The 16,173-nt window shown below is 45.3% G+C and overlaps 1 protein-coding gene across 2 annotated transcripts in view; it reads right to left on the bottom strand.

Moving 5' to 3' along the window:
* MAPKBP1 (mitogen-activated protein kinase binding protein 1) overlaps positions 1-16,173 on the bottom strand; it is a 130,863-nt gene that overhangs the window by 45,264 nt on the left and 69,426 nt on the right. Inside the window, exons 4-10 of one of the 2 annotated variants that reach the window (XM_019551467.1) lie at positions 9,612-9,674; positions 8,931-8,988; positions 5,851-6,021; positions 2,782-2,919; positions 1,667-1,849; positions 960-977; positions 250-410 (exon numbers count right to left, since the gene is read on the bottom strand). In XM_019551467.1, the coding sequence (XP_019407012.1) occupies positions 250-410; positions 960-977; positions 1,667-1,849; positions 2,782-2,919; positions 5,851-6,021; positions 8,931-8,988; positions 9,612-9,674 (792 nt within the window). The remainder of the gene's footprint in view (positions 1-249; positions 411-959; positions 978-1,666; positions 1,850-2,781; positions 2,920-5,850; positions 6,022-8,930; positions 8,989-9,611; positions 9,675-16,173) is intronic. The other variant, XM_019551469.1, reaches the window with a different exon arrangement.

A 16,173-nucleotide genomic window follows, 5' to 3' on the forward strand; every position in this document is an offset into this window, starting at 1 on the left:
AAAAAATTAAAAGGAGGACAGAAGGCACAAGATGGAAGGAAGGAAGAAAGAACATGCAGAAGGGCAAGAGATTGGGTTCACAAAAGCAATATCCCATGAAAGTCGCTGCATCTTTTGTCAATGAAGCTGTGTTACAGGGTAAGAACTCAGGGGTGCCAAGGCAAAGGTAAGCCCATTTAATTCATTATTGCAGCCCCATCTCTAACCCACCCAAGCTTCCTTTGTTTCCTTCCACCCTATTTACATTACCTGGCTTCAGTGATGCTGGCAATGTCTGTCCCCAAGAAATGTGGTTTCGGCAGCGTAGTTATAAAGTGAAGGTTCAAAGGGTTAAAAATCCGCACCGTGCCATCAGCACAACCACAGAAGATGTAGTCATGGTTCACAGAGATGCAGTTTGCCACGGTAGTCTGAGGAAGACACAACACCAACCAAAATGGTAAGCAGCGCTCTCACTTTGAAGATCACCACATGAATGAGAGCACACGAAGCGACTAGGGTCAGAAAGCCAAAGTGAAGTGAAGTGATGCGAAATGAAGCCATTGAGACCGAGTAAAAGCCTGAAATCCTGACCTCCTGTTTGAGAAGCATTAAACCCAGTTTGCTACAGGAGCTAAATAGTTACTGAGCAGGGAGATTCAGCACTCAGGCCCTGCTCCTCTGTGGGTCCAAATTAAAAATTACCTCTGTAGATTTTAGCAGAGCTACACAGATTTTACACCAGCTGTGGATCTGAACCAATGAACGTTTCTCTTGTGCTCCTGAGATATGATCCACAACACAGGCTGGGAAAGAACATCTAGTTCTGCACAAGCCACTGAACATGTTTCCTGCTCCCGAGGGACAAAGGTGGGAAAAGTGAGAGTATTCTTCCTTCTGCTGGGATTTTAACAAATGGCAAAAAATGATGGAAAATGGAGAAAGGGCGAGTTGAAGGCAAAGACTTCATTCTGACTTACTGTGAAGCTGTCGGTGTTCTGAAGAGAAGGAAGAGGGGAAAGGCAGAATTTAGAGCAGAAAGGAAACAAAAGAAGAGACAGTTCATTTGGGGAAGCATGGAACCATTTTGCCATGGCTTCAATACGGTGAATCTTTCAGGGTTACCATTTTGCTTTACATTTTGTGGTTTTCTACCTTAAATTTAAACATGAAAATCTTAGGCCTCCCAAGCTGCTTGGCCAGCAAACACCAGCCAAGTCCACTACCACATAGAAAAACTGACTCTAAGACTCATGAAGGTTTTGTTTCTTGGGTGACAGGAGACACTGCAGAAGCAGTTTGCTCTGTCCCCGATAGAATGAGAGCTCCCCCTCGTCACTAACTTCTCCTGACCCTGCAACTCCTCCCCAACAGGGAGGAGCCACATCCAACCTCCCACAGACAGAAGGGCATTCATTGAAGGATTAACCCTTGCAGACAGCACCTCAAGAATTAGAGGGCCCCCTCAATACAATCCCTTTCAATGGCTAGCTTTGGAACAGAAGGCTCCATTTCCATCTCTGCCCTTCTAAGCGTGCCCTTTCATGGAACAAGTTAAAGGTCTCCAAATTCTCCTCACGAGTCAACAATTCTCACTGCTAATGGCAGCTGGCAGCCTCCAGATGTCCCTGTCTCTCCCACTCCATGTCAACAGGTATGATCTGCAAGGACAGCAGACACAACTTACCCTCAGCTCCACCCACTTGTCTAGCAGTCGTTTTTCATTGAATTCACACAGGAGGCCTGAGGAGGTGATGCAGAAAGTGCTGTCAGCTTTTTTACCCCTTCCACATGCCACATCAGTGAAGAAGTTGTTCCTCAGCTCTCCCAGCAAACCAGAGCGCCCTAGCAAGGGGACTGTGGCATTCACCTGCCAAAAGACAACAGCCTGCTAGTGAGAGTATATAACATGCTACAGTAGAGACTGCTGTAGACAGTCTGACAAAAGAGGTTGTAATAACTAGAATGACAGGGTTGGCAGCAATCTCAGTCTCAAGGATCATACATGTCCATCCCCCTGCATAAGTGCTCAATTCCCTCTTCCTAAATCAACCTAGCCAGACCTACTTGCTGCAGCTCCAGAATGCATTAGGACCAGCAGTAGCAGCAAATCGCAGGGAAAGAGTACCTGTTTCTGGCAATCTGGCATACACGTCAGCCAATAAGAGGCACTTGAAGCAATGCTGGGGTTAAACAATGGCTGGTCTTCCCTGATGACTGAGACCAAGCTGCAAACTGTACTGACTGATGCATCAATGGAAGATTCATGATATGAAATGTGAAGTTACCTTAGAATAAATTTGGCTTTGGGCTACTGATAAGCAAACTAACACAGAGTAATTTGATATAACACAGTAGCAGAGGAAGCCATGGAGCTAAATCCACTATCAGATGCTCTAAAAGCACCCCTCAAAATCACAGATGTCCAAATCAGAGGAAGAGGCACAGCACAGGTATGGCAAGCACAACTATGTTGCTATTGTCGCACACAAAAATGGAAGTGCCATTGAAAAAGAGAGTGTCAGAATATAGTAGAACTATGCTCAACTGCCACATGTGTCTTTGCAGTTGAATATAAGAAACCCCGGTTTGGGTGCCATGTGCAGCCTGCCCTAAATGACTGCCCACAGGAGGGTAAGGCTTGAGAGCCATGGTCCAAAAGACTCTCATTCACTTCAACTGATAAATCAAAGAGTCATTCTGTGGGCTCCTGCTCCCCTCAAAGCTATTGGAAAGAGCCAGTTACTAAAGATGCCCTACTCATTGCTTCTCCTTGACATTTTTCCCATCCCTTGTTCTCACCTTGGAGGTTTTGCTGTCATCCAAGTACCAGAACTTGATATGCCGGTTACCAACTGTAACGAAATAACTACAGTCCTCTGAGAATGATACTGCTGTCACCTTGCTTGAAACCTTGTTGGCTGCCACCACAATGTTTTTCTGAAAAAAAAAAGATAACTTGTTTAAGCATCTTACTTGATACAAGTACTGAAGAGGTTCATTTCAACTACAGGCCTGGCCTCAGCCATTAATCATATTCTAGTAACTAGCTCATCATGCCTTTGTACCAGTCCCACTTCTCCACTGTCTTAACTAGATGAGTCAGCAACCACCAGGGTCCACAGTAACAGTACTGCCTGGGCCTTGGCTATTGGTTTCATCATCACAGGGAGCTCAGAACAAGCATACTTCCCTTTCTAAACAATGAAAGCACAGTATGCCAATACCAGCTGGAGGTCTTTCAACCCCCAAGCAGCAATGGGCAGAACATCCAGAACAGGTAGTATGTATTTTCCACAGGAAACCACTATAAATCTCTTCACGTGGGGAGTGGAATGAAATTACAGATGAGCAGAGGAGATAAAGAAGATGCTTCTGTTCAGCCCTAGAGGAAGAAGCAAGACATTTGGGCCTGTTGCAGTTCTCCCATGCACACATCAAACGCCCAAGGGAACAGGAGGGAAGAAGCACAAGAGAGGGTTTTTCCCAAGGAGAATGACCAGGCTGCAGGAGCAGCCTCTCCCTGACCCTTGTGCTTGAACATTTTTGTCCACTGATTAGTATCCAAGAGAGGATTAAAAGCTCGTCTCTTTCCTCTGTGGCTGCATCCACATGAGCGCGGATGTTTGTTTCCCTAGGGACAAGCAGCAGCTACTTCCCTGGGGACCGCTACTTGTCCCTGGGGAACAACCATGGCACATGCCCTCTGGCGCATGGCAAGTTACCCAAGGTGGTGTAAGGGGGGCTGCCACCACATGTGCCACCCTGCTTTTTTTTTTTAGCGTAGATTTTTTTTTTACCCCGAGATCTCCCAGAAAAAACACCCCCCACACTGCAGGGTAGCAACATGGAGAACACCTGCACGTGTGATGTGTGGTGTTGCAGACAGATCTGTGGTGCCACCTACCGCACATCCACACTCGTCTGGACGCAGCCAGTGTGTTTTAAGGCTGGGCCTTTTTCTGCAGTATTCAATTACCCAATAATGCAACAACTGGAGATATTAAAATGCTCACTTGGATCAACAATTCATATCCTCATTTTTCCTCCTTCCCTCCCCTCTCACAAGCCATCCCTCCAATGCAGTGTCCAACTCAGAAGCTGTAGCTCTCCAAGAGGCCTGCTGCATGTCTGTCCCAAGTTGCTGAGAGACCTGCGGAGTCAGGGGAGCAAGATAAGGCTGTGGCACCAGCAGCACAGAGGCAGTCTCCGGTCCAGATGCAGTGGGCTTTAAGACAGCTCTTCCCCAAATGAGAAGACAGGGAATGCTTTTAGAGCCCTCCCTCCCAGTCATCAACAATCACACAACTGCTATGGGCTTTCCCCTTGTGAGAACCAGAAAGTACCACAGACTTGTTTCATCAGGACCAAACTTCCAAATCAGCCTCTCAAACTGGAAAAGGGGATATTACAGCAGCTATCTCCTATGAGAGAGGAAAGATGGCCTTCTGGTTAAAGGAAGGTTCTGGGCTCCTGTCCAGTTCCCAATTCCAGGCTCTGCCACTGATTTCTTCTATGACTTTGCAGAAGTCATGCTCTCTGACTTAAGTTCCCCATCAGGAAAATTAGAAAAATAATCCTCTCTCCCCATATTTTTCTGCAGTGGTCTATTAAGTTCTTTGGCACAGAGGAAGTCTATCAACCCATGTATGTGTAGTGTCTACCTCAACAGGGACTCCCCAAGCAAGCACTAAGAAATAAACAATACAAGAACACAAAAACCTGGATCATCAAGGCAGCACAAAGATTTTCATACTAAGTAAGCAATAACTTTACTCTATGATACATTCATCTTTCAATCATTATCTTCAGTTGTCTTATATAGAAGAACTGAAAGATTACACACTGGATTTTCAATGGACATAAGGACTCTGCTGTTTTAAACTTCAGAGAGAGACTCAGACAAGAACTGGGCAGGTTCAGAAAGCAGAGTCAGAAATATTAGCTAACAATGGAGATGACACATGAAGAGAATCTGAACTGTAGCCTGAGGGAGCTGAGGAAGTAGTTAACAGCATACCAAAGGGAATGTAGACCTGCAGCTGCATAACAAAATTAACAGTCATATTAAGATTTAAAAAACCCACATCTCTCCTAGAGAGGGCTGGTTACTGCCAGAGGTAAAGACAGAAGTAGAGGGAAGGAACCAACTCAAACTAGTGGAAACATGATCATCTGGTTCTCTTAATATCACAAAGGGCCCCAGGCTCAATATGTTTATTGCCATTATAAAACACTTATACAATGTCGTCAATTTGCATATACAATCTAAAAGAGAATAAAATAAAGCACAGCCTGTATTCTGGTCTAGCACTGCCCCCACTCAGTACATATCTGGTCCCTGTGCCAGTTATACCTGATTACCTCCTCCATACAGCTGTACTGACCGTCCTTTTTAAGTGCTTCTCATTCCTCTTCCTTGCATCAAAGAAAGGGTTTATAATATTCCCATTCCAAACAGAACAAAAGCAAAATGATTCATGAATGTCCATAACAGGGACTCACCAAAAAGAGACAGAGCAAGAGAGAGATTTCTAGCTTGTAACCCATTCCCTTCCCCCATCATCACCTTCCCCCAGATAAATTAGTTTAACCAGGCGCTATAAAAAACACAAGACACTAACAGTCTTGCAGCCCAGACCCCTCTGACTCCACAGCAAGATATCATCCATCTTGTAAATTGTAAGGAACAACCCTAGGGATAAACTAAACAACTAAATAGGCCTCTTCCATCTCTAGCTTGTCTGATTCTATGAATGTCAAAGACAATAGACTTAAACGCCATAATCAGACTTACTGATAGTCCCTCTCTCTCCTCTGTGTGTACGCATGCTTTTCCATGACATTAAACCAACCTTCCTGTACGCTTACCTTCCATGACCACACATTGACGATCATGTCATGCTGATAACCCACTGAGACAATGTACTTGGAGCTAGGCGAGAAAGAGACGCAGGCCACACCATACTTGTGTTCTTGGAGCTCAGCCACCTGGGTTCGTTCGGCCACATCCCACACGCGAACAGCTGGCATATGTCCACTCTGGAGGGAAGAATGGGACACAGAAGGCAATAAACCTAACTCATAAGATTACACAACAGCCACAGTTTATCAAACCAGGATGAGGAAAGAGCTCAACCCCTAGACCTTCTATTGGCATTACAACTGAGACCACAATTATAATGAATTAGCTAATTTTATCTTTGCCCTTTCAGCCAGTATCCAAGCAGCTAATAAATAACACCCTTAAAAAAATTAGAAGAAAATGTACCAAAATTTTCACCCATCTCTGTTCTTGAGAATGGAAATCATTAACACAAGGGTAGCATTTAGGGGGTCTTAAACCAGGTCTCCACACCTCAAAAACTTGATGCCACAATTGACAGTCTCTCACACTCTCAGAAAGGACTATGGGACATTAGCCATCTTCTCACACTCAGAGGCTGTCACTCATAGTTAGGGTTTCAGACACATGGGCAGAAAGTAGAGCGGGAGAGAGTGCACCCCTTATTTTAGAATATTTGATCTGTGAAGCAGCAGAAGGCTATGATCTCCAGGGATGTTTGCCAGCATTATGTCTGCGAGAATGTGTATATATATGAAGAGCATATATGAAATAAAATAGTGGATAGGTAGAAATGCTTGCCAAATGCGTGCCTGACAAGAAAACCCTACTAAGCATCTTCCTCATGATTTCACATGGAAGCCTGTCAATAGGTAGCCCTGCAAGATAACATCTCCATGGCAACAAGGCAAAATGCATCTTTTCTGGTCTGGGTTAAAGCAAGTCACTTGACTGTGTGTAGGAGTAATACATTTGCTTGCAAAAAAACTTGAAGCCTGGAACCCAGAACCGAGCATGTTTAATTGTCCTGCTGTTTCACAGCTTTACCAATATAGTCACATGGCCTGAAAAACCACAGCAGTCACATTTTAACATGGTCAGCTCAGTTTTCTCTGCTAACATGACACAGTTACACTTAATGACAGAACAGACTCAATACAGCTACTCTTCAAAGCATTTATATTCCTTTAACACATGCAACTTTTAGATTTCCATCCCCCCCTTTGAGACCTTACCAAATTGAACGCACATTAAATAGTGTAATATTCACCAACATTAAGCTCCATCAGCTCCCTACAGACAAGAAACTTATTCTTCTGGGGAAAACCTCCATTTTCTTTTATATTTGAGATCTGCAGACTAGAGTTATCAGGTATGGTGGCCTGAGGGGCAGCTTCTACATTTTGACTCCAGAAAATCTAGTCATGCATCAGCTTGAGGTATTACTAGACAGAGCCAATAGACCTGAGCTTGCTAGAAATCAGACAGCATAAGCTGAATGCCTCTGGGTCAGCAATTACCAAGCTATTCTAACTGCAATACTTCAGGAGGCAGAACTAAGCCAAGAACAAGTGCTACCTCCAGCAGGGGACACTATAAGACAAGATAAATGCTCAAAATAAAGGCCTCTAGGAGGACACAGACCCAAATGGCTGCTGAGCTGGTTAAAATATTTTTTTTTCAAAAATTTTGAGCAAAGGGAAATGGAGGAAGGAGGAAAAATGTTTCACCATGTTCCAAATTTTCCACATTCAATTTCTCAGCAAAGTTTCAAATTGAAACACTTTGTTTTGCATCACTGGGGAAATGACCAAAGCACATGCACATGAGCATTTTTAAACCTTCACTCCATACCTCAAGCAAGGAGAAAAAAAAGTGTCATTCAAAAACCATCAAGGTCAAATTTAGCTTTTTGAAAATAAAATATTTGGCTTTAAGTGTTTATAGCAAAATTCTAAATTTTCAACCAAATGAAAACCATGTTTGGGTTCAAAAATGAGTTGTTAAAAATAGTTTTGATGGATGATTTTTAACCGTCTGTGCTGAGCAACTGTAACCTGCTATAGAAGATAAAGCATAGGTCACCCTCTGTACTTGATCTATAAAAGAAATGAGCATTATAGCCTTATCTAGGAAGATTTCCAGTTAGTAAGAGCCAACATCTTGGTAACTGAAGCAGGGGCTTCCAGGCCTAAAACAATTAACTCCATAGCCTGCACTCAAGCTTTGTAGCTTGGGGTTGTAATATACTTCTCTCTTCTGCTGTTGGGGCCCAAAAGGGACCTGTAACACATATAGTAAGTCAGTTACATAGGCATGGAGTCCAGTGACACCAAGCGTTAATGACACACAACAGCAAACCCAGTGTGACCAAAAAGGAGACAATCAACATTTTTGTGGGTTTCTAAGATCCAACACTTCCAAACTCCAGCCACGTACATTATACATTTCTTAGACTTCTAATTCAGACCAGACCTGCAATGCTTGCCTCCTAGACATTTGAAAGGCAAAAGATGTCACCAGCAGCAAAGTGTACAGTGCCAAAGCCACAGACACCAGCATCTCTGTCACTAATCCAAAAGCTCCATTCCACACAGGCTTTTCACTTTTTCCATGACATTGTTACTGTCTTGGATCATTTCCTGAGGGATAAGACCCTAAATTCAATCCAGCAGCTAGGAATTCACAGTCCCTTCCTTTCCTCCTTCTGTAATGTTAGCAGGTGGAGTCAGTGTCCTTACCTAATCTCCACACTACCTTTAGCACAAGGATACCATCCCAGGAGTTTTACTACCAAGATGGAAAGACAGAACACCTGAAAAAAACACTTTCTGCAGGCATTTAGTAGCAACTCAGGGTCATGCTAAAGATAACTGACAGAATGCCAGAACTGTATTTCCCTATCTAAAGCAGTGCAGAGGTTCCCTCTATAGCTTTTCTAGGAGTAAAAACCATGTGAAAAGGCATGCAGACTAAACAAAACCCAGGTCTTCTCCATAGTTCCCATCCCCCAATCTATAGTAACTAAACTTCTTCCACCCCAATCTAAAACGGTATAGACAAGAAAGATGCACCTCTTCCCTCTTAAACAGTTTCCAGCACTTACCTCTCCAGTAACCAGATACTTTCCATCAGGGGAGAAAGCGAGAGCTGTAATTGTTTTCCTAAAAAAATATGAAGAAAGAGAGAGAGAGAATGGGATGCTATGAAATGGTGCCAGTACTTGATTTCACTGCAACCTGCCATGACTGGGGAGCGGAACAGGATGAGCTGGAAGGAGGCCCGAGTTGCATGTAATGACCCGGCATGGCAGTTCTGTTTTCAGGGACTGAACACTTGCAGTGGGGATTCCCTGCAATCCAAAAATCTAGCCTTGTGTTAGCAGCACAGAAAGGGTCCTGCAGGCCTGGACTTGCCACTGAACACAGGTCTTTTTACCTGACAGCTGGAGGGTTGAAGCCTCAGGTGAAAAAAAATTTATGCAAGCCTCACAGAGTTAGAGTAAAACAGCCTCCATGCCATTCCTTAGAGAAGTTCCTCCTGAGCTCTTGCCTAACTGGCATTGCTACAGCTTTCCCTACAAGAACTCATGAGCAGAGGAGCTAGAGTTAAATTAGTTTGCAGTTTCTCCCCATGATAATTGTTGCTGGTAGAATTTTGGACTGAAGTAGCTGGGAGCAGGGTTCCTGCCTCCTACAATTCTTATGATTATGTTAGAGCCATAAAAAGAGGACCTGACTGTTACCTCACCCTGTAACACCAGGGCAGCTGTTTGAGTTGCACTCACCTGGAGCTGTTTAGAATATGGTGCTGCTTGTTTTTCCTAGGGTTGAATAGCACAACAACGCACCTAGACAGAGATAACAGAAGAACAAAATGAGATCGACATAACTGGCTGTGGGTACCAAAGCAAGAGTTACTCTCCTATCCTTGGCAGAAGAGTGAAAAAGCAGCTCAGAATCACTGCTCCACCTTCTACCCTCGTGGGTTGAATTTCAGCTATCTGGGATGGATGCTAATGCCATAAATATAGTCACTCTCAACTGTGAGCCCTGGGTATCCTACCAGTCACAAGCTAAACAGAAAGATTCATTAGAAAAAAAAAGTCTTTACAACATTGCCATGATTCTGTCCCTCTCCTGCACCCTCACCAACGGCTATGAAAATGGCCCTACACTCTGGCCACCAAACCAGGATGTCTACTTAAGTGGACAAAGTAGGGCGTGAAGAAAGAGGGGTTAGATGAGGGAGAGCTTGGGGGGGGTGGGGGGAAGGAAAGAACTGTGCCTATTCTCTGTGCAGACTTTAACCAGATTTCCACCAACACCATCTTGCCAGCAACTGCCATTCCAGCTCAACCACCTTGCCTAAAATAACCCAGTGACTAAGACCTAGCCCTATTGGGACAGTAAAGAATTGTCCACGCTGCTTTCATGATAAGCCCGGGATCACCACTGTGAAGCACAGGCCACCCACTTACTTCTGCTCCAGACATGCCAATTCCCAGAAACCGGACGACCTTGGCACATCCCTGAGCACGTGCTGGCAAGCACACCTGAGAGCAGAGGCTGGGCACGTGCTTGACTAATCCAAGACAGCTACTCTGCCTCACTGCAGGGTCTGGTACACACTGAGCAGGAGTGAACAGGCAGAGCACACTTTGAGGGGTGTTCCTTAGCTCTGCACAGAAGCCGCATAGACAAGCTTTAAGCAATCTTCCATTCCTACCTTTCACAGTAGTCAAGGATAGAAAAGGCTTCAGTTTTGAGCAAGAGTCCAGGTCACTGACCAGTCAGAAAACAAGAGGCGCAATGGAAGAACCCCCCTGGCTTCACAGGAAGTTGGGCATTTTGTCCTTAGCATGCTGTGCTGGCCCCACTTCCATGCTACAAGCTGGGTAAGCTCTTTCCCTTCTCATACTCCACAAGGGTAAACCCTTTAGATGATATTTCAGCACCCTCACACAATGCCGTACCATGTGACAGCACAGAAACACACACCTCTGTGCCAAGGTGTCATTGTTCCAGCACAAGAACAAAGAATTATACAAAATCGCATTGCCCAGACTAATAAAGAGAACATAAGAATGGTCAATATAATGTCAGATTACTTGTCCTTCCAGTCTGGTATTTTTATTCTAATACAGATCAGACTGCATGGCCATCTTTGATCTGACATACACACACATTCAGTTTTTGCCAAGATGGATTTTACTTTAGTATTTGAAGGAGGAACAGGGCAATAGGTTTGATATTTTTACATCTTTCCCACAAAATTCAGAGCTGGATTGGCACAAGTAGAACAGACCAGTGCTTTTCTGATGGCCTTATGAGGTTTTGGTCAAACTGGTCTGCAGTGCATGAACACTGGAAGGAAACCCTTCTAGTAGTGACCCAATGAGAAGCTGTAAACACAGAAAACACACAACAAACAATGCTTCTGAAAGATGCCTGCATTTCTACCCAGTGGAGTGCTGATTCTGGTGTCTAATGACAGTCTAGATGGTCAACTTGTTCACTAATTTACTGGTAACTATTTCAGAAGCAGCATCCAGCTTCTCAGGATTACCAAAGCAGCTTGCTTAGACAATTACAGCACCTTTTGCTCTCAAACTGAACTCTGGTTTGATTTCACTGATATTTATGGGACTGTACACTACTTAGTGGCAGACTTACTGCTGCACAAGTGGTGTTTCCAGGTAGTCAGAATTAGGTATCGTTTTCTTCACAAAGGCCCTGCAGAAACTCTTGACAATAATATTTAAAGGTTTTATTTCTAGGTTATGGTATTATCCTTAACCTGAAAACGTAGCCCTCGAGAGCACTCTGCAAATACAAAACGGTACTTTTAAAAATAATTCAGTGATTGACCTGAGAATCTTCCATGAATCTTTTGTTTCTTAGTGAAGCACTTGTATGTTTCCCAATGAAAGGCACTATAAAAGTGCCAATTTTTTTTTCCTAAAGGAAGCCCATGTGCAGGGATGTACTGGTTTCTGATACAAAGAGGAAGGAAATCCATCTGTCACCATCACAGCTGCTTCAAAGGGTCATGGAGAAAGTTCTACCCCTCTGCAACAGGAAGACTGCTTGGAATAGCTGAGGTGTCAGTGTGAATGGCTCCTTGGAGAGGTTTCAGGCAGCATACGGGAGGGCACGTGAATGTGCTCTGTGTGTGCTGGGAGTGGCTAGCATGAGACCCCCTAAGAAGAAATAACAAGCAGCTCTGGTAAAGGGAAAACACAAACATTTCCCAAGCTAAATTTAGAAGAATGGAAAGGAATCAGATGTCAATAGCACATTTACGTACAGTATCTGAGTCAACAGCAATTTGCCTTTTTCTCAGATGCACATCTAGTTTCTTCTTCCTCCCCTCCTTCCAGCTCCACTCCTTGTTCTTTTCCAAATCCTACTGGCTAGGGACATAAATAACACACAAACTGATATAAGTGATTGGAAACTGGTTTAAACCACTAACAGAACAGACTTAAACTCCATTCAAAGTGGCCAAAACTGGATAGATGTATTAGACTTAACTGATTTAAGTTAAATAGGTTTATTAAACTTGTGTCCCAGATCCCCTCCAGATTAAAGTTAACTCACAGTTCCCCAGCATCCCAGGATACTTTGTACCCCTCCCCCTGCAAACATCCCTCACAGGGTGGGCAGGCTAGCCTTAGCCCAAGCTGTCTGCTCCAGCCAAGTAGGGTGGCATGCTTTAGTACCCTCAGCCTCTGGTCTAGGGTGGCATGCTTTAGTACCCTCAGCCTCTGGTCTGAGCCACTGCAGGCATGTGGCTGCATTTCTGGAATCAAAAGCGAATGTCTGTTCACTTGCTTATTGGTTCAATTTATGCAGCTTAAACTAACCTGTGAAGACTGAACTGATTCAGCCTTGGGCTTTTTGACTATCTGTACTTAGCCCCAAAGTCCTTGCCCCTCTCCGTCAGCAAGCTAATTAAAAGCAGATTTATGCAGAAGTCTGTTTCCTTCTTTCTTCCCTTCCTCCCTGCATTGGCCACCCACCTCCCCAAAAGGTTTGCTAAGATTAAAAAGTCAATTATGTAATTTCTTTCCAAAGCTATTAATCAATTCTGCTTTGTTGCATCTTGTGGGATAAATGATCAGAGACAGAGTTCATGGGTCAAGTTCTTCCCTGCCCCTGCAATCTTGGCTATTAACAGATGCCGCAGGGAAGAGAGAAAACTCCATTTGGACATCAAACAAAAGCCTGGCTCCTCTTTTTTCAAATACAGTCTTCCTTGAACATTGCTGCAGGAGTAAATGAGAAGAGCAAACAGCTCCATCAGCTTCAGATCAGTCACTTCCATAGCGCCTGGCTCATAAGGCTGTCTTGGCTTCTGTCCTCATCTCTCAGGAGTTGCAGTGCCACACTGTGGCACTCTCCTGCCTCCCCCAATTTAGGCAAAGCAAGAGTACCAGAAGTTGCTTACTTTTCCCCTCAGATAACTAAGATAGAAGAAGGAAGCATTTGGTGAGATGGGGTGGCCACCATGCAGCAAGCAAAATGCAAGTGGCAGAGGCGGCCTGTGTGGGTGGCAAACGGAAGATCAAGGAGGGGGCAGGAAGCACAGCTGCAGATAGGGCAGGCAGCCGAAAGCAAAGCAGCAGATCATGGCAGAGGAAGGGGACTGGAATGACACTCACAGAGTGTAGGGCTACTTTGTGACATGCAAGTGTTGGGCCTTATGCAACAGGGAAACTGTTTTCTCTCAAAGTGAAGGAATCCCCCAAAGTGAAAGGATCTGGGTGCTCCTGGAAAGTGCAGGCAAATGGAGAGCTGTTTCCCTTTTCTACCTCACCATCAAGATTGTTATTGCCCCTATTAGGAGAGTGCTTTAAGCCTGTGTACAGACAGCTCTAGACAAGGGGCCAGAACTTGCTCAAGAATCTGTCCTGTTGCTGGTGCAGAAAACACTCCACCCACCCTAGACACAACAGTTAAGATGTATGCTTGAGCAAGATCAGAATATATTAGGGGAAAACTAATTATGCAATAAGAAGCCCAACACAAAACAAAAGGATTAACTGTATTTTAAAAGTTACTAAACTGATGAACTGAAAATTATAGGCTGTCAAACATGAATATTGTGTGACCTAGGGCAGTAAGGCTCCCAAAGTCACTAAACTTCTGGAGGGACTGGAAATATTTAAATCAGCTGATCCTGACAATCTCCACCCCAGAGTGCTAAGGGAATTAGCAAAGGTCATTGTGGGACATTGTGGGACACCTGGCACGGCTTTACAAGCACTCATGCTATTCTGGTGTGATGCCAGAGGACTGGAAAAGGGCCAACGTGGTTCCCATTTTCAAAAAAGGGAGGAAGGAGGACCCAGAAAACTATAGGCCAGTTGGTCTTACCTCAATCCTGGGCAAGTCTTTGAGAGAATTATTTATCCTGACACATGTCCACGAGGAGCCAGCAGGGAGATTATGCTTAGAGGCAACCAACATGGGTTCATTAGAGGCAGGTCCTGTCAGACCAACCTGGTGGCCTTCTATGACCAGGTCACAAAATCCTTAAACGCAGGGGTAGCGGTGGACGTAGTCTTTCCGGACTTTAGGAAGGCCTTCGACACAGTCTCTCACCCCATTCACATTAAAAAAATAGGGGACTGTGGCGTCAACACCCACAGTCAAATGGGTCACTAACTGGCTGGAGGGCCGCACCCAGAGAGTGGTGGTGGACCTGGAGGGATGTGGGCAGTGGGGTCCCCAAGGGCTCAGACCTCAGGCCCGCACTGTTCAACATCTTCACCAGCGACTTGGACGAGGGGGTAAATAGCACCCTGTTCAAATTCGCACATGACGCTAAGATGTGGGGGGATGTGGGTATACTAGAAGGGAGGAATAGGCTACAAATCGGACCTGAACAGGTTACAGGGGTGGGCGGATGAGAACAGGATGGGTTTCAACACTGACAAGTGCAAGGTGCTGCACCTGGGGAGGAAGAACTAGCACCATACCTACGGCTGGGGAACTCCCTTCTCATCAGTGCAGAGGCAGAAAAGGATCTTGGAGTCATCATTGATGCCAAGGTGAACATGGACTGACAGTGTGGGGATGCGATCAGGAAGGCCAACCGCACCTTGTCATGCATCCACAGATGCATCTCAAGCAGGTCCAAGGAGGTGATCCTCCCCCTCTATGCGGCACTGGTCAGGCCACAGCTGGAGTACTGCATCCAGTTCTGGGCGCCGCACTTCAAGAGGGATGTGGACAACATGGAGAGGGTCCAGAGGAGGGCCACTTGCATGATCAGGGGGCAGCAGGGCAGGCCCTACGAGGAGAGGCTACGGGACCTGAACCTGTTCAGCCTCCACAAGAGAAGGCCGAGGGGGAATCTAGTGGCTGTTTACAAACTAGTCAGAGGGGACCAACAGGCATTGGGGAAGTCCCTGTTCCCCCGAGCACTACCAGGAGTGACTAGGAATAACGGTCACAAGCTGGCAGAGGGTAGATTCAGGCTAGACATCAGGAGGCGCCCAATTCACTGTCAGGGCGGTTAGGATCTGGAACCAAGTTCCAAGAGAAGTGGTGCTGGCTCCTACCCTGGGGGTCTTTAAGAGGAGGCTAGATGAACACCTTGCTGGGGTCGTTTGACCCCAGTACTCTTCCCTGCCATGGTAGGGGGTTGGACTCCATCTGCACAGGTCCCTTCTGACCCCACTAACTATGGAAACTATAAGCCTACCCACCAATACAGCAGCAGGGGGACTGGGGTCACACTGCGAGCAGCAGCAAATAAGTAAGAACAAAAGCTCCAGTGACCTATTAGCAGGGCTCCACAATATGAAGGCGGAAATTTCTTCAGGGGTTAGACGTTTACAACAGGCTGAGGATTGCTTAGGTCAGTGGTTTTGGACCTCTTTTGTACTAGGACCTATTTTTAAACATCAATGGCCAGTCTTGACCCATTCCCCTTCACTCCTGACCCACTGCCCCCTGTCCTCAGGTTCCAGCCCCCCAGTGGGTGTGTGGATCCTCCCCACCCCACATACCCCAGGTGTGTGGGGGGGGCATGGAGGACCCCAAGCAACCCCTTGCAAGATCGATCTCTGCCAGCCTACAAGAGAAAAGCCACAGTTTCCTACGTTTTTCTCCTTTAAAGGAGAATCCACTTTTCAAGTTTGTTGGCAACCCTTTCATATATTCTTGTGACCCACTTCTGGGTGGTGACCCACAGGATGAGGAATGCTGGCTTTGGTCATGGACTACAAAGAGGAGGAAAAACGGCTTTGGAAAAAACATGAACATTTAAACCAGTTTAGCATCTATGAGTCACTGGGGCTGTAATTGAGGTTGGAAATTTTACACATTTGAACTTTT

The sequence above is a fragment of the Crocodylus porosus genome, unplaced genomic scaffold, assembly GCF_001723895.1.
Source record: "Crocodylus porosus isolate Cpor-Errol unplaced genomic scaffold, CroPor_comp1, whole genome shotgun sequence".
Classification (NCBI taxonomy): Eukaryota; Metazoa; Chordata; order Crocodylia; family Crocodylidae; genus Crocodylus; species Crocodylus porosus.